Source organism: Salvelinus alpinus, chromosome 4, assembly GCF_045679555.1.
Source record: "Salvelinus alpinus chromosome 4, SLU_Salpinus.1, whole genome shotgun sequence".
Classification (NCBI taxonomy): domain Eukaryota; kingdom Metazoa; phylum Chordata; class Actinopteri; order Salmoniformes; family Salmonidae; genus Salvelinus; species Salvelinus alpinus.
Window position 1 is genome coordinate 99,738,920 of NC_092089.1, and position 25,054 is coordinate 99,763,973.

Below are 25,054 nucleotides of genomic sequence, written 5' to 3' on the forward strand. Positions count from 1 at the left end.
GGGTATTCAAGAGTATACATTTATGAGGGAGCCATGTTTATTTTTTTGTGAAATCACAAATATATAGTCCATCCATCAATATTTATTTTCAAATACTTTAAGAAAAAAATATATGTTTTTTTGTATGTTTGTGCAATACTTTTGGTACATTTTTATACAGTACTTTTCCTTTTTATGTGCATAAAAAAAAAATCTAAAGTCAACATCTACATGGCAGTAGGATATCAAGCACCAGGCTCTGAACGATAATGGCAGGAAGTAGAGGAGCAATGAAAATAAAAGGCTCCTTAACAGCTTCTACCCACAAGCCATAAGACTGCTGAACAATTAATCAAATGGCCACCCGGACTATTTACAATCTGCATTTCAATAAAAGGAATTCATAATGCAAACCAAGATCTAATGAAAAATGTCTTCTGATTTTTAAATGAACCACTAATTTTGATTGAACAGAAAATTATTATTTGATGGGGCAGGTATGTTAGAACTACTTACATAACATAGGCCTATAATATTCAAAAAGGAAATAAAAAGTATTCTGGCTCCTACCCTGTTTTTACATTCAGAAGAGTTACAAAAAACATATGATTTATATACACAACATTATTCAAAACGTTAACCATGCAGGGCTAGCTGGAAAACTTTGGCAACACATTAAGTGCAACAGATTAACAAAACTCAAACAGATCTTCCTACGCTGGCTTCAGTGTGGACAGATAACTTGTTCATCAGAAGACTAGTCTCAGTGCTTCAATCCTGGTACGAATTCTTGCGCTTCAGGGTTCAAATTGCTGTTAACCTAAAGAGAAAAAAACATGAGGGAAAATGTCATCAAAGTTTACAGAGATTATTCAATCCAAACAAATGGTGATGTCATAGGCCGACTATTTGTACAGTATGTTACAGCCTCTGCCATCTTGACAAAAATCATACTTTATACTTATGCTAAAATGTTTATTTTATTCTACTGAGCCATTTACTTTCTGTTCATATTCTTATCTTTTATTATTTATTATTGTTGTTGCATTGTCGACAAGGAACCTGCAAGTAAGCATTTCATTGGAGGGTGTATCCCTTGTGTATCCCGTACATACGACTAATAAAACTTGAAACTAGAACAAGATAGCACATATATATCTGGGACTAGGCTAGCCTCAGTCTGTATCACATCCGGCCGTGATTGGGAGTCCCATAGGGCGGCGCACAATTGGCCCAGTGTCATCCGGGTTTGGCTGTCATTGTAAATAAGAATTTGTTCTTAATTGACTTGCCTAGTTAAATAAAGGTTAAAACAAAACAAAAATATATATATATTTTAAAGCCTCAGAAACACAGGCTTTTCACAAGTTGATGAGAACAGACTTACATGAATGGTTCCCTACACGCAGTCTGGTATTTACGAGGCTAACACGAAACTAGGACTAGGCCAACTAAAATGTCTACTTTCCACAGACTTAACTTTCATAAAACCTGGACAAATAAAACCACTCTGAAACATTTACCGCCAGGCCGTCGACGATGCCTGTGTCACTGAGGACCAGTAGGTTTAGTTGGTCCTGGAGCTGACCGAGGGTTGGAGGGAGATCTCTGGCTGGGATGAACCATTCATTCTCCTCTTCCTCCAACATCTCCTGGAAACACTGCTCAATGAACTCCGCCTCCCACAGCTCCTCCTCAATCTGGGGAAAAAGCATTCAATACTTTAGACACCCAACTCTTCGTAACACTATAAATTAAATAAATAACGATACATTAGCATTACAAAATGAAAAATTACATCAACCTAATCTAGTACATCATCAATAGACAAAATAAGTAGAGGACCTGTCTGTTGAATTCCTCCTCGTTCTCCATCCACATGTATTCAGCAAAGGGATTGTCATCATTGATGAACTGTCCATGTAGGATCAATTCTATGCTGCTGAGGCTTGGGGTGTTGTTGATGCGACTTGGATCTTTCATTTTGGCTGTAACCAAGACAAGTTAGCTATATCTGCAAAAACAGAACACAGTAATAATAAGACACAGGAATAAACAACCAACGACTAGGGGAAAAACACACTACAGTTCAAAATGCTAACTATGACCACAGCGTAACGTTAGCTATCTACAGACACGTGTTGTCTGCCTTTGTTAAGACGACTCGATATAAAGTCTAAAAGCAGCAAGTAGGGACACTCATTTCTGTTTTATATGAACCACAGCAATGTCATATATCGTTACGATATTTCATAACGGTCAAATTACCAGGTGAAGTTTCAAAGCTGGAAGTGTCAGTTGAACTCTTCTAAGATCGTGAAAAATAATGGCTGCTGAGTATGTTTGTTTACATGTTGAACGTCAGAAATTGAACGAATCGAATGACCCTCCCACGTGATTAGGGCGCATACTCCTTGGCTCGCTATAGCGTCACCGCAGCGTGAACCCCTCTGCGCAGGTAAGGACAATAAACACTGAGCTCCTTAACCTCGGAAAAACGTCGTTTTGAATATAAAATAACTAACGTTACAAATTACAACTATATATTGTTTTCATAGAACTCCATTTTTTTTGTAGCATAATGTACATCTCATCATGAAAACATGCAGCTAGATGCCGCCATCAAATTAGCTTCGCAAGCCAACTAGGCCAGAGGCCTTTCACATCAAATATGTGGTTCTGCTGTTGCATATTAACATTTGGTTAGTTGCTACCATCTTCAAACAACGTTTTTATATCTAATACGCACAGAATTCAGCAAATATTCACACACTGAGTGCAAATGTATTTGGCTGCACAGCTGCAGTACAGACTAAAGCTGTTGCGGTTAGCAGCATCTCGTGTTAGCTAGCAACTTGTTTTTAATATGAATAGCTAATGTTGCGATATATTCTCTATACTCTTGTCTTTGCTATAGCTTGATCCATGTCTTTCCCGATCAGAGACTGGATCCAAATTTCATTTTTATCACAAACCCCACTGCTCATTGTAACCTAGTAGCTACAAATTTTAGCTCTTCAATTCATGTCAAGTTGTGTCCACTGCAGTTCGGCCTATTGTTGGTCATCTGATAAAGTCTGAGCATTGTCCTTGTTTTATGAAGATCAAACATGGGTTAATCTATCTTCTCTTCTGGCTATGACATACAGTTCATGATACACAGTATCTTCCTCTACTTTCGTATGAGGTCAATTCACGTCTGAATCTTTGCTGTACATTTCCCTGCTTTTCTGTGAGTTGTCTCTCTTCAATCCTTTGTAAATTATTCTTCCTGTTTCTTTCATATAAACGTAACATTCTGATTCTGAACACAGTTCAATTGACTACTATTTGAATTGGGCCCTCCTCTCCACACTTGCTATCTGTACATTGTAGGCTAACTGAACCTGGCTGCGGACAGTGTTGTTTGCACCTCCATATCCCCATGCTAACTGTGGAGGAGGGTGGCAGACAAGAACTTACACCCTACACTTTCACCATTATGTTTCTGCAGAAATATTCCATCAGATGAAGAGGAGAGTTTTCCTTTTCCTCATCCACGTTGACTTGTTGCCACGTCGTTGTCTCTTTTTTAATTGACTGAATCTTCCCTTCGATCAAAGACTTAAATTGGCCCTCCCTTAACTGCTTCCTTATTCTGTTCTTGTACCGTGGAGTTTCACGTTGAGTTAGTTTAGAGCACGTCAGCCATTTTGAGAGTGGCCATGTCCCAGAAGATTCCATCTGATAGCTCTCAGAAAGGCTTTGCTGTGGGACGCGGGCTCCTGGCTGCTGCTGAGACCCTCAACTTCAGCATGAATGAACAGCGTTCAGACAGCCTCCATCATGGCTCAACCTCCAGACAGTTGCACAGCATGTCCTCAGGTATGGGTGGTGGTGAGGGCGACCATGACCCGCAGCTGTCCCGTCGTGGTGGCAGCCACATTGGCAACTCCATGAAGCTGTTTGCCAGCTTGGGCCTGTCGCCCGCTGACCTAGACGTGCTGGCACAGATCCCAGAAGAAAACATTAGTGTGGAGTCCTTGCCTCAACTTATTATGCAGCTTAAGAACCGGAAGGTGGATTCTGACAGACGCATGGCAGGCAACTCTAGAGGGGACCTGTCTGGGCTCTCCTCTGAGCCCTCATACAGAGCCAGCAGAGACAACTGGGATGACATGCGTGTTGGAAGACTGGGTGGTTCCATGGGGCAAGCTTCGGCCCACGCTCAGCAAGGAGACTTGGGCTACAATTCCATCCAAGACACTCCAGCTGGAAGGTACGAACTCGACTATGGCCACGGCAGTGGTGGAAGAGATCCAACGTGGTATTCAGATCTTTCCCATGATCGCTACAGCGGTATGGGCACGGGTCCCCCCTCAGCGGCAGACAGTGTCTTTATGACCAGGAGAATGGGTTCCCCGTCCCAAGGCAAAGTGCAGGACTTCTTAGGAGTTATACCTCACATGTTTCCCCATGTGTGCTCTCTTTGTGATTTTGACGTGCATTCTACCATGGTGAGTAGTAACTCCAATTCCTTTTCCACTTTACTGTTTCATCCATCCACACACACTGTCTACTCTGATCTCAATTTGATTGCTGCTGTCATGCACGCACGGACACTTTTTCAATTCAAGACCAGAATTTATGATCAAGTGACGAAAGCCAATCCTATTGTATACAAAAAGTAATGGTTCAACAAGTTTGTTTACATTAGCGTCATATCTCCACTTATTCAGCTTCTTTCTCCTTTTGAAGAGCCGTAGTTTAATCACCTTTTGCTTTCTAATTGGTGTGGGAGCCAATTGATGTACACAGTGTATGTATTCAGTAAATCAGTCACTCATCCAGTGGGTGTCTTGGTCTGCAGGAGTGGAACCAGCACACGGATGGATTACGCCATGCAGAAAACCAGAGGCTTCTCCTGCAAATGTAAGTTACTCTTTCTATTCAAACACACTACGTAATGTATAGGCCTTTTAGCAACGAGGTTATTTTCACTAATGTTCAGATAAACACTGAAGAAGGGGATACACACTGAATCGTCTGTGTACAACTTTTCCCCTGCCTATTGTAAAAAGAGTGGGGGGGAAAAGAAAGGAACTTTTTTTGAGTTTTGTCTTATAATAAAAATGTGTGCTACCACCAGCCATTTAAAAAATATATATATATATATTCTCCCATGATCTTTAGGTACCCAGAATGGGATCCACACATGGCCACAAGCAGAGGGTATGTGTGTCTACCCACGCACACACACGCAGACAATCGCTCTCTCTTGCTCACTTTCTCGGGCTCCCGAGTTGCGCAGCGGTCTAAGGCACTGCATCTCAGTGCTAGAGAGGCGTCACTACATACACCCTGGTTCGAATCCAGGCTGTATCACAACCGGCCGTGATTGGGAGTCCTATAGGGCGACGCACAATTGGCCCAGCTTCGTCCTGGTTTGGCCGGTGTAGGCCGTCATTCTAAATAAGAATTTGTGCTTAACTGACTTGCCTAGTTAAATACAAAATTCTCACACACACACACGCCGGTTGTTATAACATGTTTGCAAATATTAGTCCCAAGAACACAGTAAACCAGAACCTTTCAGGTGGTTTGATTTTAAAGAGCAACTACCCCTAAAAAATGACTTCTCATTTTGAAAACAGGCTGTGTGGCATCAATATGAGTGTGAAACATTTATTCGAATGTCAAAATTTACTACAAAGTGTAAATAGAATAATTTTGGTCATAAAGTCAATCTTGTCCAAAACAGAGTTTTGTGAGACTTGTAGTCGTGACTGCATCACAACATAAATGAAAGTTGGCTTTGTTTTAATCCTACCCACAGCTGGCAGCACACCAGTAATCATCAATTCGGAGTGCAGTTGCACGCCACCCGATCGTAATGCCTGTGGTAAATCAGGGTTGAATTTGGATATCCCTATGGGCTCGTTGGTGACCATCGGTAAATTACACAATGTACATGGGACTATATGTTAAAATCCAAATAGCGCCACATTTCAATGACTTAAAAACCTCAAATATTGAAAGCATTTAATGAGAACTAAAAGGTATGCAACGTGAAAATATTGTCTCATTTACATTGTGTAATTTATTGACGGTCCCTAACTAGCCCCGGAGATAGGCTATCCAAAGTCAAACCAAATTTACCACGGTCGCACACCAGACGGCTAAAGTTAATTGTGGAAATAATTTGTCTAACTTTTCCCATCTGCGAACACAAACACACGAGACACCCACATCAAACCACACCCTGAAACCAACTAGAGTTTGAATTCAGTAATGGCCGCTACCATATCTTAATGAATCAAATCTAAAATGAGGCTAAATCAGGAAGTGCAGTTGGCTCGTTTAAATACGTGGATGAATCAGCCTTGTATAATAGTAGACTGAATCTCATGTTTGTCCCTTTTTCAGCGGTGGGTCTCATCTACTGGAGACCAATCAATCAGCCGGTCTCCTGGGACCAATCCCCATGGGCGGTGGGCAGCAGGCTGGAGGAGGCCACATGACCTCTGGCTGGGGTAATGCTGCGTGAAAGATTACGTCTGTGTCTGAAATGGCACCCTATTCCCTTTTTAGTGCACTACTTTTGATTAGGGTCCCATAGGGCTCTGGCCAAAAGTAGTGCACTACTTCCTTAATGGGCTCTGGCCAAAAGTAGTGCACTATATAGGGAATAGGGTGCCTTTTCGCACGCAACCAATGTATGCTTATTGCTTTCACTTACTGGTGATTTTTTTTTGTATTCCTTACCATGTAATCATTATCATTAAAGGGATAGGCCTAGTTCACTCAAATTACATATTGGCTTCCTGACCCTGTAATCACTCTATAGACAAAGTAAGCTAGCAATCCATGTTTGCTTTTGTTTAGCTGGCCACTGTTGTAATTTAAGTGACTGTGGGTCCTTGAAAAGCCGTATATATAAAAGCCCTCTGTTATTATTTCGTTTAGGTGGTGGTGCTGGATCTAACATTGGATCAGGCAAGCCACATCAACACTTCATGGCACCTAAGCAGGTAATGTGTTTTATTTGTCATATTATCTTGATAAAATACAATTCTCTTTACTGTAATGCAGTGACCAAGTAACTCGTCCACAAATCAAAATGTATTTACTGGTGTGAAAGGGGTGGATTCAACCTGTTTTGTAACTTGTGTTCCTCATCAGATCAGAAGCAAAGTAGTGGTGGCCAAATATGACAGGAGTCCTCTGTCTAACAAAGCCCTGTTCGCCCTGGCTGAACCCTTTGGAACTCTCTGTGAACACCTGGTTCTGAAGAACAAGGTAAAGCACGACACTTTCTGCCCGAAGTCTCATTTATACATTTCTCACAAAATTCTTGTGTACGTGGAGATTTTAGGGTTTGCGTGCGCAACAAATTATTGCGATTTTATCAAACTGTCGCACGCAACATATACATATGTCTTCTATTGATATGTCAGAGCCGTACTATATTTCTGCACTCGTGAGCAAGCGTTATAACCTTGCCTAGAAACGCCCTCCGTTCACCTTTTAATGGTGGCAAAAACACCCTCCGTTCACCTTTTAATGGGAACAAAAACGCCCTCCGTTCACCTTTTAATGGTGGCAAAAACGCCCTCCGTTCACCTTTTAATGGTGGCAAAAACGCCCTCCGTTCACCTTTTAATGGTGGCAAAAACGCCCTCCGTTCACCTTTTAATGGGAACAAAAACGCCCTCCGTTCACCTTTTAATGGGAACAAAAACGCCCTCCGTTCACCTTTTAATGGGAACAAAAACGCCCTCTGTTCACCTTTTAATGGGAACAAAAACGCCCTCCGTTCACCTTTTAATGGGAACAAAAACGCCCTCCGTTCACCTTTTAATGGGAACAAAAACGCCCTCCGTTCACCTTTTAATGGGAACAAAAACGCCCTCCGTTCACCTTTTAATGGGAACAAAAACGCCCTCCGTTCACCTTTTAATGGGAACAAAAACGCCCTCCGTTCACCTTTTAATGGGAACAAAAACGCCCTCCGTTCACCTTTTAATGGGAACAAAAACGCCCTCCGTTCACCTTTTAATGGGAACAAAAACGCCCTCCGTTCACCTTTTAATGGGAACAAAAACGCCCTCCGTTCACCTTTTAATGGGAACAAAAACGCCCCCCGTTCACCTTTTAATGGGAACAAAAACGCCCCCCGTTCACCTTTTAATGGGAACAAAAACGCCCCCCGTTCACCTTTTAATGGGAACAAAAACGCCCCCCGTTCACCTTTTAATGGGAACAAAAACGCCCTCCGTTCACCTTTTAATGGGAACAAAAACGCCCCCCGTTCACCTTTTAATGGGAACAAAAACGCCCCCCGTTCACCTTTTAATGGGAACAAAAACGCCCCCGTTCACCTTTTAATGGGAACAAAAACGCCCCCCGTTCACCTTTGAATGGGAACAAAAACGCCCCCCGTTCACCTTTGAATGGGAACAAAAACGCCCCCCGTTCACCTTTGAATGGGAACAAAAACGCCCCCCGTTCACCTTTGAATGGGAACAAAAACGCCCCCCGTTCACCTTTGAATGGGAACAAAAACGCCCCCCGTTCACCTTTTAATGGGAACAAAAACGCCCTCCGTTCACCTTTTAATGGGAACAAAAACGCCCTCCGTTCACCTTTTAATGGGAACAACAACGTCCTCCGTTCACCTTTTAATGGGAACAAAAACGCCCCCCGTTCACCTTTTAATGGGAACAAAAACGCCCCCCGTTCACCTTTTAATGGGAACAAAAACGCCCCCCGTTCACCTTTTAATGGGAACAAAAACGCCCCCCGTTCACCTTTTAATGGGAACAAAAACGCCCCCCGTTCACCTTTTAATGGGAACAAAAACGCCCCCCGTTCACCTTTTAATGGGAACAAAAACGCCCCCCGTTCACCTTTTAATGGGAACAAAAACGCCCCCCGTTCACCTTTTAATGGGAACAAAAACGCCCCCCGTTCACCTTTTAATGGGAACAAAAACGCCCCCCGTTCACCTTTTAATGGGAACAAAAACGCCCCCCGTTCACCTTTTAATGGGAACAAAAACGCCCCCCGTTCACCTTTTAATGGGAACAAAAACGCCCCCCGTTCACCTTTTAATGGGAACAAAAACGCCCCCCGTTCACCTTTTAATGGGAACAAAAACGCCCCCCGTTCACCTTTCAATGGGAACAAAAACGCCCCCCGTTCACCTTTGAATGGGAACAAAAACGCCCTCGGTTCACCTTTGAATGGGAACAAAAACGCCCTCGGTTCACCTTTGAATGGGAACAAAAACGCCCTCGGTTCACCTTTGAATGGGAACAAAAACGCCCTCGGTTCACCTTTGAATGGGAACAAAAACGCCCTCGGTTCACCTTTGAATGGGAACAAAAACGCCCTCGGTTCACCTTTGAATGGGAACAAAAACGCCCTCGGTTCACCTTTGAATGGGAACAAAAACGCCCTCGGTTCACCTTTGAATGGGAACAAAAACGCCCTCGGTTCACCTTTGAATGGGAACAAAAACGCCCTCCGTTCACCTTTGAATGGGAACAAAAACGCCCTCGGTTCACCTTTGAATGGGAACAAAAACGCCCTCCGTTCACCTTTGAATGGGAACAAAAACGCCCTCGGTTCACCTTTGAATGGGAACAAAAACGCCCTCCGTTCACCTTTGAATGGGAACAAAAACGCCCTCCGTTCACCTTTGAATGGGAACAAAAACGCCCTCCGTTCACCTTTGAATGGGAACAAAAACGCCCTCCGTTCACCTTTGAATGGGAACAGAAACGCCCTCGGTTCACCTTTGAATGGGAACAAAAACGCCCTCGGTTCACCTTTGAATGGGAACAAAAACGCCCTCGGTTCACCTTTGAATGGGAACAAAAACGCCCTCGGTTCACCTTTGAATGGGAACAAAAACGCCCTCGGTTCACCTTTGAATGGGAACAAAAACGCCCTCGGTTCACCTTTGAATGGGAACAAAAACGCCCTCGGTTCACCTTTGAATGGGAACAAAAACGCCCTCGGTTCACCTTTGAATGGGAACAAAAACGCCCCCCGTTCACCTTTTAATGGGAACAAAAACGCCCCCCGTTCACCTTTTAATGGGAACAAAAACGCCCCCCGTTCACCTTTTAATGGGAACAAAAAAGCCCCCCGTTCACCTTTTAATGGGAACAAAAACGCCCCCCGTTCACCTTTTAATGGGAACAAAAACGCCCCCCGTTCACCTTTTAATGGGAACAAAAACGCCCCCCGTTCACCTTTGAATGGGAACAAAAACGCCCTCGGTTCACCTTTGAATGGGAACAAAAACGCCCTCGGTTCACCTTTGAATGGGAACAAAAACGCCCTCGGTTCACCTTTGAATGGGAACAAAAACGCCCTCGGTTCACCTTTGAATGGGAACAAAAACGCCCTCGGTTCACCTTTGAATGGGAACAAAAACGCCCTCGGTTCACCTTTGAATGGGAACAAAAACGCCCTCGGTTCACCTTTGAATGGGAACAAAAACGCCCTCGGTTCACCTTTGAATGGGAACAAAAACGCCCTCGGTTCACCTTTGAATGGGAACAAAAACGCCCTCGGTTCACCTTTGAATGGGAACAAAAACGCCCTCCGTTCACCTTTGAATGGGAACAAAAACGCCCTCGGTTCACCTTTGAATGGGAACAAAAACGCCCTCCGTTCACCTTTGAATGGGAACAAAAACGCCCTCGGTTCACCTTTGAATGGGAACAAAAACGCCCTCCGTTCACCTTTGAATGGGAACAAAAACGCCCTCCGTTCACCTTTGAATGGGAACAAAAACGCCCTCCGTTCACCTTTGAATGGGAACAAAAACGCCCTCGGTTCACCTTTGAATGGGAACAAAAACGCCCTCGGTTCACCTTTGAATGGGAACAAAAACGCCCTCGGTTCACCTTTGAATGGGAACAAAAACGCCCTCGGTTCACCTTTGAATGGGAACAAAAACGCCCTCGGTTCACCTTTGAATGGGAACAAAAACGCCCTCGGTTCACCTTTGAATGGGAACAAAAACGCCCTCGGTTCACCTTTGAATGGGAACAAAAACGCCCTCGGTTCACCTTTGAATGGGAACAAAAACGCCCTCGGTTCACCTTTGAATGGGAACAAAAACGCCCTCGGTTCACCTTTGAATGGGAACAAAAACGCCCTCGGTTCACCTTTGAATGGGAACAAAAACGCCCTCCGTTCACCTTTGAATGGGAACAAAAACGCCCTCGGTTCACCTTTGAATGGGAACAAAAACGCCCTCCGTTCACCTTTGAATGGGAACAAAAACGCCCTCCGTTCACCTTTGAATGGGAACAAAAACGCCCTCCGTTCACCTTTGAATGGGAACAAAAACGCCCTCGGTTCACCTTTGAATGGGAACAAAAACGCCCTCGGTTCACCTTTGAATGGGAACAAAAACGCCCCCCGTTCACCTTTGAATGGGAACAAAAACGCCCCCCGTTCACCTTTGAATGGGAACAAAAACGCCCTCGGTTCACCTTTGAATGGGAACAAAAACGCCCTCGGTTCACCTTTGAATGGGAACAAAAACGCCCTCCGTTCACCTTTTAATGGGAACAAAAACGCCCTCCGTTCACCTTTTAATGGGAACAAAAACGCCCTCCGTTCACCTTTTAATGGGAACAAAAACGCCCTCCGTTCACCTTTTAATGGGAACAAAAACGCCCTCCGTTCACCTTTGAATGGGAACAAAAACGCCCTCCGTTCACCTTTGAATGGGAACAAAAACGCCCTCCGTTCACCTTTGAATGGGAACAAAAACGCCCTCGGTTCACCTTTGAATGGGAACAAAAACGCCCTCGGTTCACCTTTGAATGGGAACAAAAACGCCCTCGGTTCACCTTTGAATGGGAACAAAAACGCCCTCGGTTCACCTTTGAATGGGAACAAAAACGCCCTCGGTTCACCTTTGAATGGGAACAAAAACGCCCTCGGTTCACCTTTGAATGGGAACAAAAACGCCCTCGGTTCACCTTTGAATGGGAACAAAAACGCCCTCGGTTCACCTTTGAATGGGAACAAAAACGCCCTCGGTTCACCTTTGAATGGGAACAAAAACGCCCTCGGTTCACCTTTGAATGGGAACAAAAACGCCCTCCGTTCACCTTTGAATGGGAACAAAAACGCCCTCGGTTCACCTTTGAATGGGAACAAAAACGCCCTCCGTTCACCTTTGAATGGGAACAAAAACGCCCTCCGTTCACCTTTGAATGGGAACAAAAACGCCCTCCGTTCACCTTTGAATGGGAACAAAAACGCCCTCGGTTCACCTTTGAATGGGAACAAAAACGCCCTCGGTTCACCTTTGAATGGGAACAAAAACGCCCCCCGTTCACCTTTGAATGGGAACAAAAACGCCCCCCGTTCACCTTTGAATGGGAACAAAAACGCCCTCGGTTCACCTTTGAATGGGAACAAAAACGCCCTCGGTTCACCTTTGAATGGGAACAAAAACGCCCTCCGTTCACCTTTTAATGGGAACAAAAACGCCCTCCGTTCACCTTTTAATGGGAACAAAAACGCCCTCCGTTCACCTTTTAATGGGAACAAAAACGCCCTCCGTTCACCTTTTAATGGGAACAAAAACGCCCTCCGTTCACCTTTTAATGGGAACAAAAACGCCCTCATTTGCTCTATGATTTGGAACAAGACCATGACAGTTTCTAAAGCTCAATGGCAAATTATCACATTTCTGTAGAGGTGTGGGCAGAATGTTTAGAATTTTTTGCAGTTGGTTTGAAACTAAAATGCATGCAGCCTATAGAGGGTTCCAAACAATGGCTGCGCATTCTGTAAGAGTTATTGGCCTGTTGAACAATTTTTATTGGCCTGTTGAACAATTTTAAAGTAAATGCTACAGCCAACAGCCAACACTTCTATAAAAAAATATGAATTGTTGTTCAATATTTACTTTATTAATACATTATTTTTCTGTCTCCTGCCTTGACGATGTCACACCTATCGCACAGCAATACTGTAGCCTACCCATACTGTCATAGTCTACTTGTCTATTTACTTAAGAGCATGTTTGGCTGTTGAATGAGCGATGGCTAAATGGTAGCATGGTTGGCTATTGAAAGAGCGATGGCTAAATGGTAGCATGGTTGGCTATTGATTGAGCGATGACTAAATGGTAGCATGGTTGGCTAGTGAATGAGCGATGGCTAAATGGTAGCATGGTTGGCTATTGATTGAGCGATGGCTAAATGGTAGCATGGTTGGCTATTGAATGAGCGATGGCTAAATGGTAGCATGGTTGGCTATTGATTGAGCGATGGATAAATGGTAGCATGGTTGGCTATTGAATGAGCGATGGCTAAATGGTAGCATGGTTGGCTATTGATTGAGCGATGGCTAAATGGTAGCATGGTTGGCTATTGAATGAGCGATGGCTAAATGGTAGCATGGTTGGCTATTGATTGAGCGATGGCTAAATGGTAGCATGGTTGGCTATTGAATGAGCGATGGCTAAATGGTTGCATGGTTGGCTATTGATTGAGCGATGGCTAAATGGTAGCATGGTTGGCTAGTGAATGAGCGATGGCTAAATGGTAGCATGGTTGGCTATTGAATGAGCGATGGCTAAATGGTAGCATGGTTGGCTATTGATTGAGCGATGGATAAATGGTAGCATGGTTGGCTATTGAATGAGTGATGGATAAATGGTAGCATGGTTGGCTAGTGAATGAGCGATGGCTAAATGGTAGCCTAATATTTATTGTGTAGCGGGAATTAGTGATGCACCGATATTACATTTTTGGCTCATACCGATATCTGATATTTTCCTTGCCAACAAAAAAACGATACCGATAACCCATATTTAACATTTTAGCGGCCTTTTAATCATTCTAGTTAAATAACACACACATGGACACAGTGGTCTAAGGCACTGCATCTCAGTGCAAGAGGCATCACTACAGTCCCTACGAATCCTGGCTGTATCACATCCGGCCATGATTGGGAGTCCCATAGGGCGGCGCACAATTGGCCCAGCGTCGTCCGTGTTTGGCCGGGGTAGGCTATCATTGTGAATAAGAATTTGTTCTTAACTGACTTGCCTAGTTAAAGGTTACACACACCACACTGACCAAAAAGTTATTTTGTTGGCATTTACGTATGTCCCCATTACCAGTAAAACATAATCAAAACCTTATTCTTTAACTTACTTGCTGTGCTGTTTCGTTGTTCATTTGTTCAGTCGTTTCATTCTCAACCAGGATTTCTACGAAATGCTTTTGGGGTCTTTGCGTGTCAAATAAGCTTGTTGACCAATCAGCACTTGAATAACTACGTCACATAATAATTGAACTCGTTCATTAATTTTCTTATCTAGTTATTACACATGGATTACACTATCACTCGTATTTCATGTCACAACGATTCATCGATACCTGTGCTATGATGCTGGTGAAGTTGTCTGGCACACCTACAGTGCTGGTCATAAGCTAGCTAGCTCATGGATGTTCTTCCCCAAAAACATAGCAAAATTACATCTGTTTCAGTAGCTTAGCTAACTATATAGCTAGGTGTAATCTTTAATAACCCTAATTTATAAGACAGTTCTTATTTGATTAATGGTGGTCGGACCCATCTATGTGAAGCCACAATAGGGATTAGCCACAATAAGGATTAGTCACAATAGTGGTCTTCAAAATAAAATGAAATGTTGTAATTGACAGTGATGCAAGTGAATACAAATAGTAGAATTATGCCATAATTTAATAGATCATGCTTAATGAGGTTGGAATGTTATATAAAATCAACAAAATACATTAATTTGTTCATTTGACAAAAATCTGTTGAAATCACACTGGATGTATTATACTTTACAATTGCATTAGAGGCATACTTATTTCACTGTACAGCCTTACCTATGGATTGTGGATCAATGACACAGGGTGTCAGTCTACTCAGTGACACCCAGAGAACATTAGCATTGTAGCTCTTATTGCGGGACTCTGAAACAACTGAATTGAGCCACATTTATTGTCAACCTACGTGTATTGAACACTATTCCAGAGGAAAAACAATACTGTGTGGATGTTTTGTAGTCTGAAAACTCTGAGGAGGTCGTTGGGAAAATATATATTGGGTATTAAGGAGACTGTTACCCCATTTCATTGATCCCCAATCCTTAGGTAATATGAATGTCAATACACACAATAGGCTGACTGGGGAGGTGATTTCACACAGTCACAGTCCAGCGATAAGAGCTACAACGCTAATATTTGCATAAACTCTTCACCATTGTGTTCTGTGGGTGTCACAGAGTAAGACAGATACCATTTCATTGCTTCACATTCCAACCTTGTTTAACATTATCTAGTCTAAATATGACATGATTCCACCAATTGTAACCTTCTGCATCACTTTCAAAGAGGTACTTTTATTTTGAAGGCAAACCACAAATTCCACTATTGTGCCTAATCCTTATTGTGGCTAGCTTAACAACACATAACCCGATCCTCTCGAGCCTCACTAGCTAGATGAAGCTAGCTGGCTGTTTATAATGTTAACCATGTTGTCCAAAGCTATGTAGCTGGCTAGCTATTTATTTTCATGAACTGAAGTTCAATTTCAATAGGCGAACAACAAGTGGCAACCTAGTTAATACTTACAAGGATTCCTAAATCATTGCTAAGAATAATGAAAATGACTGCAGTTTCTACTGGTAATTGTTTTCAGGCTGGTTGTATTGGTGCTATCTAGGTACCAAGCTAAAGCTAGCTAGCTATCCCAGAAGTTGCGGTCGAACAAATAATGCTTTATTACCAACGCGGTATTGTAAACACATCGTTCGTGGCCGGTGTTTGCTTGTTGGCAGACTTTTTTTGTACAGCTTTGTCAGTGCTACTGATAGTAGTGGTGGCGCTCGGCTTGCACGTGCAAATTCAGAACACACAACATTCTATAATAGAACTGTGTTTTTTGACGTGTCAAATTAAAAGCTTATTTGACGTGTCAAATAGTGTTATTGTCAAATAATGTTATTTGACGTGTATCTTTTTTGACACGCAAAGACCCAACCGGCGTTCCATAGTATGTCGTGAAGCTATTACTGTGTAACTCCGGTAGGGAAACATCTGAACAATAGCGCGCTTGGTAACGTTAGTGTGTACCGGTGCTTGACCAGTCGGCGAAAGCCAACATCACCCACGACAGAGAACGGTTGATTGTCAAGGGAAATGAATTCCATTATCTTGGCGTTAATGGATTTCGCCTTTGAGTTGTCTCGCTGAAATGTTCTTACTCTTTCAAATGACTGCTCGACTTGTTGACTGCTCGATCCACACAGCAGATATTGTGGGCTAGGTTAGGAATGCTGTGTTGCACGTGTAGCGCAAAATTTTACGTGGCGTCATTCCGTCATGTACCTACGTTATATAGGTATGCACGTCAGCTTTGATAACGTTTGTTCACAACTAGACATCGGGCCGATACTGATGTTGGCATTTTTAGCTAATATCGTCCCATTCCGATATGTTCACCGATATATCGTGCATCCCTGGTGGGAATAAACCAGTAACGTATTACAGTACAACGGAAATCAACGTATCACAATGCGAACTCTACTTTGAATAACAGAGTAGCTGTCTGTGAAGATTTAGGTTTAAAAAAAAAAATGTTTTACCTAAAACTTGACTTGTTCTTATTGCCCCATTTAACAGAAGTAAACAGATGGCGTTGTATTAGAGCACCTGCTGACTGGTCCTGTAGGGTTCATGGTGCATATTTCTACTTCACAGGCCTTTTTAGAAATGGAGACTCATAAGGAAGCTAGGGATGTGGTGAGCTACTACCAGCAGAACCCAGCGGTGTTGCATGGGAAACAAATCACCTTATATCTGTCCAAAGAACTCATGGTGATTCAGGTAATATTGGAATGCCCTTATTCATCTATTTTCATTAGTTTTGCCTGTATCGATCTGCTGTGTAGATTGAAATACTTCAAATCACTCAGCTCACGTTTCTAACTTCGCTGACCGTTAACTACCCCGTTCAATTCAAGCAGTGATCATGCATGCAGATCAGTACACGTAATATGTTCCTCTTTCTGAATACAGAAAGACCGCAGAACTGAGAGAATCAACCGGGAGGCGAAACTAGGCAAAGAGCCACCGGCAGCGAACCAATCGCAGGTAGTCTTCTTCTCCAACTTGCCGCGTGAGGATGAGAAGAAGCAGGAACTCCTCACCATCGCGCGCCGCTTCGGCACCGTGGAGAAACACTTGTTTCTAACTGAAGAGGTAAAAGTCTTACTCTTCTGTTTTGTATAAAAATCATACTAATGTATGGATAAAAGCGTCTGCTAAATTGCACATGTTATTTGTATTATATTATTCTCAGTATTTTATTTTTTTCTGGATGTGTCATGAATGCTTAAAATGTATCGTTAGTGTTCGTCTTCCAAGGCTTTTGTTCAGCTGGGGTCTGCGGAGGATGCTGAGATGTTGGTGAAGTACTACACTCTGAATCCACTGACCATCCAGGGACAGAGTGTCCGCTTAAACATCTGTACCAAGTACAAAACCTTAAAGTAAGAATTCCAAGATTGATTCAGTGCTTCATTATCATATTAGAGGACTTAGTTGTCCTTTTTTTCACAGAGCTTTCTGGACTGATTGTTGTCTGTCTGTAACAGTGTGAATAATCGCTCCAACAAACTGATTGATGACAAGAGAAGGAGAAGTAGTACTGGGCCCAAAGACAAATCTTCCTCCTCCAAGAGCACCAAATCTTCCTCTTCTTCTAGCAGCAAAGCCAAAGAGGACACGAAGGAACCACCAAAAGGAGAGGACGGCGGTGCAGGGAGAGAGGGAGAGGGGTCAGGGAGAGAGGGAGAGGGGTCAGGGAGAGAGGGAGAGGGGGGAGAGGGAGTGGGGTCAGGGGACGTGGTGGCTGGTGTGATGGAGGGAGATAAAGCTGAGGAGTACGAAGGAGAGGGAGACCAGGGTTCACATGATGTTGGGCCGTCAGCGGACAATGCTGAAGCCGTGACGGAAGACCCAGAGACCGCTGCCAACACCAGTCTGGAATCGCAGGAGGAGAAGGAACTTGCTCCGGACTCCGATGACGTTCCGAGCACTGCCAAGGTTCTGAGCAGTAGTGATGTCACAGAGAAGGCTGAGGGGTCAGAGGTGGAGGAGGGGACTGTGCCTGGTCCAGAGGAGAAAGCAGAGGGAGAGCCTGAGAGTGAACAGATGGAAACTGAAGCCACTACAGATGATTCGCCGTCGGCAGAGCCAGCAGAGAGCTCAGAGATGCATGAAGAACAGTTACCCGCAGATCAGGTAGGTCAACAACAGAAAACTCTTATAGTTCAAGAAAATATTATATTTGTCTTGCTTACAAGTTGGCGCTACTCTTGTGTTTTGTTCAGTTTGAGACTAAGTTCTGTTGAGCACAATTACTTATCGGCCTTTTCTGATTGTTGTCCATATTGTAAACATATATTTAAAATATTTAACTAATATGTCCACATATATTTAGAATATGTAACCAATTTCTCAAGATATATATATATAGAAAATCTGTAACTAATATGTTGACATATATGTTGGATATGTAACTAATATGTTGACATATATGTAACTAATATGTTGATATATATGTTGGATATGTAACTAATATGTTGACATATATGTTGGATATGTAACTAATATGTTGATATACACTACCGTTTAAAAGTTTGGGGTCACTTAGAAATGTTTTTGTTTTTGAAAGAAAAGCACATTTTTGGTCCATTTAAAATAACATCAAATTGATCAGAAATACAGTGTAGACATTGTTAATGTTGTAAAGGACTATTGTAGCTGAAAACTGAAGATTTTTTAATGGAATATCTACACAGGCGTACAGAGGCCCATTATCAGCAACCATCACTCCTGTGTTCCAATGGTACGTTGTTAGCTAATCCAAGTTTATTATTTTAAAAGGCTAATTGATCATTAGAAAACGCTTTTGCAATTATGTTAGCACAGCTGAAAACTGTTGTGCTGATTGAAGAAGCAATACAACTGGCCAAGAAACTGAAGATCACGTACAACGCTGTGTACTACTCCCTTCACAGAACAGCGCAAACTGTCTCTAACCAGAATAGAAAGAGGAGTGGGAGGCCCCGGTGCACAACTGAGCAAGAGGACAAGTACATTAGTGTCTAGTTTGAGAAACAGACGCCTCACAAGTCCTCAACTTGCAAATAGTACCTGCAAAACACCTGTCTCAACGTCAACCGTGGAGAGGTGTCTCCGGGATGCTGGCCTTCTAGGCAGAGTTGCAAAGAAAATGCCATATCTCAGACTGGCCAATAAAAAAAAAAAGATTAAGATGGGCAAAAGAACACAGACACTGGACAGAGGAACTCTGCCTAGAAGGCCAGCATCCCGGAGTCACCTCTTCACTGTTGAAGTTGAGACTGGTATTTTGCGGGTACTATTTAATGAAGCTGCCAGTTGAGGACTTGTGAGGCGTCTGTTTCTCAAACTAGACACTCTAATGTACTTGTCCTCTTGCTCAGTTGTGCACCGGGGCCTCCCACTCCTCTTTCTATTCTGGTTAGGGCCAGTTTGCGCTGTTCTGTGAAGGGAGTAGTACACAGCGTTGTACGAGAGCTTCAGTTTCTTGCCAATTTCTCGCATGGAATAGCCTTCATTTCTCAGAACAAGAATAGACTGACGAGTTTCAGAAGAAAGGTATTTGTTTCTGGGCATTTTGAGCCTGTAATCGAACCCACAAATGCTGATGCTCCAGATACTCAACTAGTCTAAAGGCCAGTTGTATTGCTTCTTTAATCAGGGCAACAGTTTTCAGCTGTTCTAACATAATTGCAAAGGGTTTTCTAATGATTAATTAGCCTTTTATAATGATAAACTTGGATTAGCTAACACAACGTGCCATTGGAACACAGGAGTGATGGTTGCTGATAATGGGCCTATGTACACCTATGTAGATATTCCATAAAAAAAATCTGCCATTTCCAGCTACAATAGTCATTTACAACATTAACAATGTCTGCACTGTATTTCTGATCAATTTGATGTTATTTTAATGGTTAAAAATGTGCTTTTCTTTCAAAAACAAGGACATTTCTAAGTGACCCCAAACTTTTGAATGGTAGTGAATATGTAACTAATATGTTGACATACATGTTGTTCCTTTCCGACAGGAGGAGGGCAGCATGGAGCAGGATTTCCCAGAGAACATGGATGACTTTGTGACTCTGGATGAGCTGGACGAGGACTTGGAGAGACAGGACTCCTCATCCAAAGAAAAATACTCATCTTCAGGTAAACAACATTAACTTCACCTCTAGCATGATATATGGTCATTTAATTTAGAATGATTGATGACAGCGTCTGTGGAATTGAAAACCATTGTTACAGTGTCGGACAACATAAAATATGCTACAGCAACTATTGTTGGAAAAGTAAACAGTTGTGTAATTCTCATTCTCTCTGCAGGAAGCTCTAAGAAAATTGGTGGATTGAGAGTGGTCAACGTTGTGGGATTTAAACGGGCCTATGGTTTTCTGAACGAGATCTTGGCCCTGGCCAAACCCTTCGGTACAGTAGTTCAACACCTGGTGCTTGACGTGAGACCTGAGGTAAAGTTAGTTGGTTGATTTGATTTGATTAGTTAATTAATTTGACAGTGAAGCAAAAACAGTATGATGGACGTCAACATCTAACCATTGTGAATGTTTTTGTTGGTGAATCTAGGCCTTTCTGCAACTCACTTCGGAAGAAGAGGCAAAAACAATGGTCAATTTCTACAGTGGGAATGTAACACCAACTGTGTGTGGGAAATCTGTGAAAATCTACCATTCACAGACATATGCTACCATTCAGGTGAGCTCCGTACATGAAGATTCAGTTTGCCAGCCTTCTACTGTAGATGTCGTTTGTAATGTTCCTGTTCTTCTTGCAGAGTGGGAGAGTGGTATACGTGGGACAGATTCCACACTTCAAATCCTCCGATGCCTCCCTCCTGAAAATCGCTGAACCGTTCGGCAAAGTGAGACGCTATTTTCTGAACAGATCTCGCAACGAGGTAATTAAATATGAATTCAAAATGTTGTTCTCTCTTCAGCTACAGAGCTTTTTGGAATGCCTCATGGGTGAATGAGTGGGATATGGTAGAAATCACATGTTTTATTTTGTATGTTTATTCTTTAATTTCTAGTGTTTCATTGAGATGGAACGTGGCGAGGACGCTGAGAGAATGGCTGAAACCTACAAGGACACGCCCCCTAAATTGGAAGGCAAGCGGCTAACGGTGTACGTGAGCAGGAAGTACAAACAACTCAAATACGGGTGAGTCAAACCAAACAACATTTGGTGTATTTGCTGTGATCGTTGTACACTTTAACTTGTTATTTTTTGTCACTACTAAATACTTATCTTTGTACTGTATGTGATGTAAAATATGTAACGTTTAAATCAAATTGCCCTTCTGGGACGTTAAAGTTGAATTGAAATGAAATGCTCTTTCCCACACTAGACACCGACCACCAGCCCCTGACTCCGAGGAGAAGGAGAAGAGGCCGTCGAAGAGGGAGCGATCAGGCAGTGAAACAAGTTCCCTCAGGAGCTCAGCAGCCAAAAGCTCAGCCAAGCAGGATGAAGGACCTCCAGTCAAGAAGTCCAGAGAGGAGACGGCGGCATCCTCAGCAGACAAGCCTGACAAAGAAGACAAGGAGAAGATGGAGGCGCACACTGAGCAGAGTGAGGTAGAGGTTAGGAAGGAGGAGGAGGAGGTGGTCCAGGGGGAATACAGTCAACCCTCTGAGAACTCAGCTGTACACGAAATAGACACTGACATGGTAAGTTTATCTGGTGTAGGTTATTCTGAAATGGCACCATATTCACTATAGTGTATTACTACGGCTCACAGTCCTATGGGGCTTTGGTCAAACGTAGTTCGCTGTCATCATCAGCAATTCCTCTATGATGATCTGATGGGGAATATGACACCATTTTGAGATGTAACCCGAGGCAGTTTTAGTTTGTCAACCAAAATTAGTATCTTAAGGAACTGACTCTCTATTGCTCTACGCTGTAGAACATCAAAATGGAGGAAAACGAGGCGCCCATTTCCATAGTGAGTGTGAGGAGCGTTGACGAGAATGGAGAGACTGCTAGCACACCATCCCAGGCTGAGGGGAAGCTTTCTTCAACCAGCCCGGTTCCTCTGGGGCCGTATGAGCCTAACAACCCAGTGGGTAAGGACATGCTGAGATTAATACTCTTTAGAGGGAAAGGGGTTTCTATGTGTTTAGTACGACCTTTTTTAATAACATATAGAATAACCATCTTTTTCCGCGAGGCAACTTCTTATCTTGTCTAAATCATAAACAAAGTTAGAACTATATATGTACTGTATATTTCACGCGTTATATACAAACATCATAGTGACTCTGTTGTCTGATTGCAGGTGTTGAGTATGTGAAGATGGGGTACTACTGTAGAGTCTGTTTCCTGTTCTATTCCAATGAGGAGACAGCCAAGAAGGTTCACTGCAGCAGTCAATCTCACTACCAAAAACTCAAGGTAAACATATACAATATTTTAGTCAATTAGCAGATATACCAAAATATCTAAGCAGTCATTTAAAGCTCTGACACTGAACACACCAATACGTCTCTCACTTGGTATCAAACAGTGTTCAGCTTAAGAACAATTATATCCTCTGAAACCTAAATGCAGTTTCTTTTTCCCCCTTTTTTTTCAGAAACATCTGGAAAAAGAGAAGGCCAAAGCTCAAAGTAGCACAGGGATGAAGACTCCTGTGTAGGATATTACACGTGTCGAACTGTTGATCAAGTGTTCATGCATGGATAGAGTTAGTTTGTAACCCTAGAGTGGATGTTTCGGCAGTTTTTTTTAGGCTTTCATGTTTAGCTATTCAGCTTTAAGTTTTACTTTTAACCAATGTACTGTACCAGGAGGAACCAACGATGACGGGATCTGGAGAATATATTGAGTTTTGTTTAATGTTTTCTGACAACTCATCTTGCTATAAATGTAAGTGCAAGATGCATTTTTGATTTATATTAAAGTCGTAGGACTACATCCCTCTCAGATGCTGGTCTTTTGAATGTTCACCAACTGTTGTGATGCAGAGATGAGAAACAATGTAACCAGTTATTTTAGGGTTAGAGTCTAAAGAAAGGAGCTTGGTTGATCATTTGTACTTATAGATGCCTCCCATGCAGACGTTCAGATAATTGCATTGCTTGGTTGAGGAAGTACACTGAACAAAATTATAAACATAACATGTAAAGTGTTGGTCCCATGTTTCATGAGCTGAAATAAAAGATCCCAGACATTTTACATACCCACAAATAGCTTATTTCTCTCAAATGTTGTGGACAAATCTGTTTACATCCCTGTTAGTGAGCATTTCTCCTTAGCCAATATAATCCATCCACCTGACAGGTGTGTCATATCAAGAAGCTGATTAAACAGCGTGATCATTACACAGGTGCATCTTGTGCTGTGGACAATAAAAGGGCACTAAAATGTGCAGTTTTGTCACACAACACAATGCCACAGATGTCTCAAATTTTGAGGGAGCGTGAAATTGGCATGAATGTCCACCAGAACTGTTGCCAGAGAATTGAATGTTAATTTCTCTACCGTAAGCCGCCTCCAACGTCATTTCAGAGAATTTGGCATTACGTCCAACCGGCCTCACAACCGCAGACCACGTGTAACCACGCCAGCCCAGAAACTCCATATCTGGCTTCTCCACCTGCGAGATGAACTTGGGCAGCTGATAAAACTGGGTTTGCACAACTGAAGAAATTCTGCAGAAACCGTCTCAGGGAAGCTCATCTGCCTGACCAGGGTCTTGACCTGACTGCAGTTTGGCGTTGTAACAGACTTCAGGTTTTTAGAAATGTTTGCAAATAGATTAAAAATAAAAAACATAGCTTATTTAAATAAGTATTCAGACCCTTTGCAATGAGACTTGAAATTGAGCTCAGGTGCATCCTGTTTCCATTGATCATCCTTGAGATGTATCTACAACTTGATTGGAGCACACCTGTGGTAAGTTCAATTAATTGGACATGATTTGGAAAGGCACACAGCTGTCTAAATAAGGTCCCACAGTTGACAGTGAATGTCAGAGCAAAAACCAAGCCATTAGGTTGAAGGAATTGTCCGTAGAGCTCAGAGACAGGATTGTGTTGAGGCACAGATCTGGGGAAGCGTACCAAAAATTGTCTGCATCATTGAAGGTCCCCAGGAACACAGTGGCTGTCTCATTCTTAAATGGAAGAAGTTTGGAACCACCAAGACTCTTCCTGGAGCTGGCTGCCTGGCCAAACTGAGCAATCGGGGGAAAACGACCTTGGAGGTGACCAAGAACCCGATGGTCACTCTGACAGAGCTCCGGAGTTCATCTGTGGAGATGGGAGAACCTTCCAGAAGGACAACCATCTCTGCAGCACTCCACCAATCAGGCCTTTATGGTAGAGTGGCCAGACAGAAGCCACTCCTCAGTAAAAGACACATGACAGCATTCTTGGGAGTTTGCCAAAAGGTACCAAAAGGACTCTGACCATGAGAAACAAGATTCTCTGGTCTGATGAAACCAAGAAGGATCTCTTTGGCCTGAATGCCAGGCTTCACGTCTGGAGGAAACCAGGCACCGCTCATCACCTGGTCAATACCATCCCTACGGTGAAGCATGGTGGTGGCAGCATCATGCTGTGGGGATGTTTTTCAGTGGCTGGGACTGGAAGATGAGTCAGGATCAAGGGAAAGATGAACAGAGCAAAGTATAGAGAGATATAGATCAAAACCTACTCCAGAGCGCTCAGGTCCTCAGACTGGGTTGAAGGATCCAACAGGACAACGACCCTAAGCACACAGCCAAGACAACACAGGAGTGGCTTCGGGACAAGTCTCTGAATGTCCTTGAGTGGCCCAGCCAGAGCCCAGACTTGAACCCGAGCGAACATCTCTGGTGAGACTTGAAAATAGCTGTGCATTGAGGCTCCCCATCCAACCTGACAGATCTTGAGAGGAAATGCAGAGAAGAATGGGAGAAA

At 43.0% G+C, this 25,054-nt stretch overlaps 2 protein-coding genes across 6 annotated transcripts; one reads left to right on the forward strand and one right to left on the reverse strand.

Moving 5' to 3' along the window:
* Positions 1-15: 15 nt before the first annotated feature.
* Positions 16-2,423, reverse strand: LOC139574813 (polyadenylate-binding protein-interacting protein 2-like). 2 transcript variants are annotated; one of them, XM_071399723.1, is made up of 4 exons: positions 2,248-2,423; positions 1,825-1,993; positions 1,503-1,679; positions 16-799 (listed from the first exon to the last, which is right to left on the reverse strand). In XM_071399723.1, exons 2-4 carry the CDS (start codon positions 1,960-1,962, stop codon positions 743-745), a joined length of 372 nt encoding a protein of 123 aa, XP_071255824.1. In that variant the 5' UTR covers positions 1,963-1,993; positions 2,248-2,423; the 3' UTR covers positions 16-742. The 2 variants fall into 2 exon arrangements, with proteins under 2 accessions (XP_071255824.1, XP_071255825.1); XM_071399724.1 differs by having other exon boundaries at positions 1,825-1,967; positions 2,248-2,373.
* Positions 2,390-23,331, forward strand: LOC139574809 (matrin-3-like). 4 transcript variants are annotated; one of them, XM_071399717.1, is made up of 20 exons: positions 2,390-2,437; positions 3,473-4,475; positions 4,829-4,890; positions 5,152-5,190; positions 6,385-6,491; positions 6,925-6,989; positions 7,141-7,257; positions 16,743-16,868; positions 17,061-17,243; positions 17,394-17,533; positions 17,639-18,287; positions 20,162-20,282; positions 20,457-20,599; positions 20,715-20,843; positions 20,923-21,045; positions 21,178-21,308; positions 21,496-21,817; positions 22,057-22,216; positions 22,429-22,544; positions 22,726-23,331. In XM_071399717.1, exons 2-20 carry the CDS (start codon positions 3,684-3,686, stop codon positions 22,786-22,788), a joined length of 3,588 nt encoding a protein of 1,195 aa, XP_071255818.1. In that variant the 5' UTR covers positions 2,390-2,437; positions 3,473-3,683; the 3' UTR covers positions 22,789-23,331. The 4 variants fall into 4 exon arrangements, with proteins under 4 accessions (XP_071255818.1, XP_071255816.1, XP_071255820.1 ...); XM_071399715.1 differs by lacking the exon at positions 2,390-2,437 and having other exon boundaries at positions 2,447-4,475; XM_071399718.1 differs by lacking the exon at positions 2,390-2,437 and having other exon boundaries at positions 2,448-4,475; positions 17,409-17,533.
* Positions 23,332-25,054: the final 1,723 nt, after the last annotated feature.

Coding starts and splice junctions, on each gene's coding strand:
- LOC139574813 (XM_071399723.1), bottom strand. CDS start 1,962: ATGAAAGATCCAAGTCGCATCAACAACACCCCAAGCCTCAGCAGCATA. Junction 1,680..1,824: donor AGGAGGAATTCAACAGACAG/GTCCTCTACTTA, acceptor CTTTTTCCCCAG/ATTGAGGAGGAGCTGTGGGA. Junction 800..1,502: donor GCATCGTCGACGGCCTGGCG/GTAAATGTTTCA, acceptor TTTTCTCTTTAG/GTTAACAGCAATTTGAACCC.
- LOC139574809 (XM_071399717.1), top strand. CDS start 3,684: ATGTCCCAGAAGATTCCATCTGATAGCTCTCAGAAAGGCTTTGCTGTG. Junction 5,191..6,384: donor CACATGGCCACAAGCAGAGG/GTATGTGTGTCT, acceptor TCCCTTTTTCAG/CGGTGGGTCTCATCTACTGG. Junction 18,288..20,161: donor AACAGTTACCCGCAGATCAG/GTAGGTCAACAA, acceptor CCTTTCCGACAG/GAGGAGGGCAGCATGGAGCA.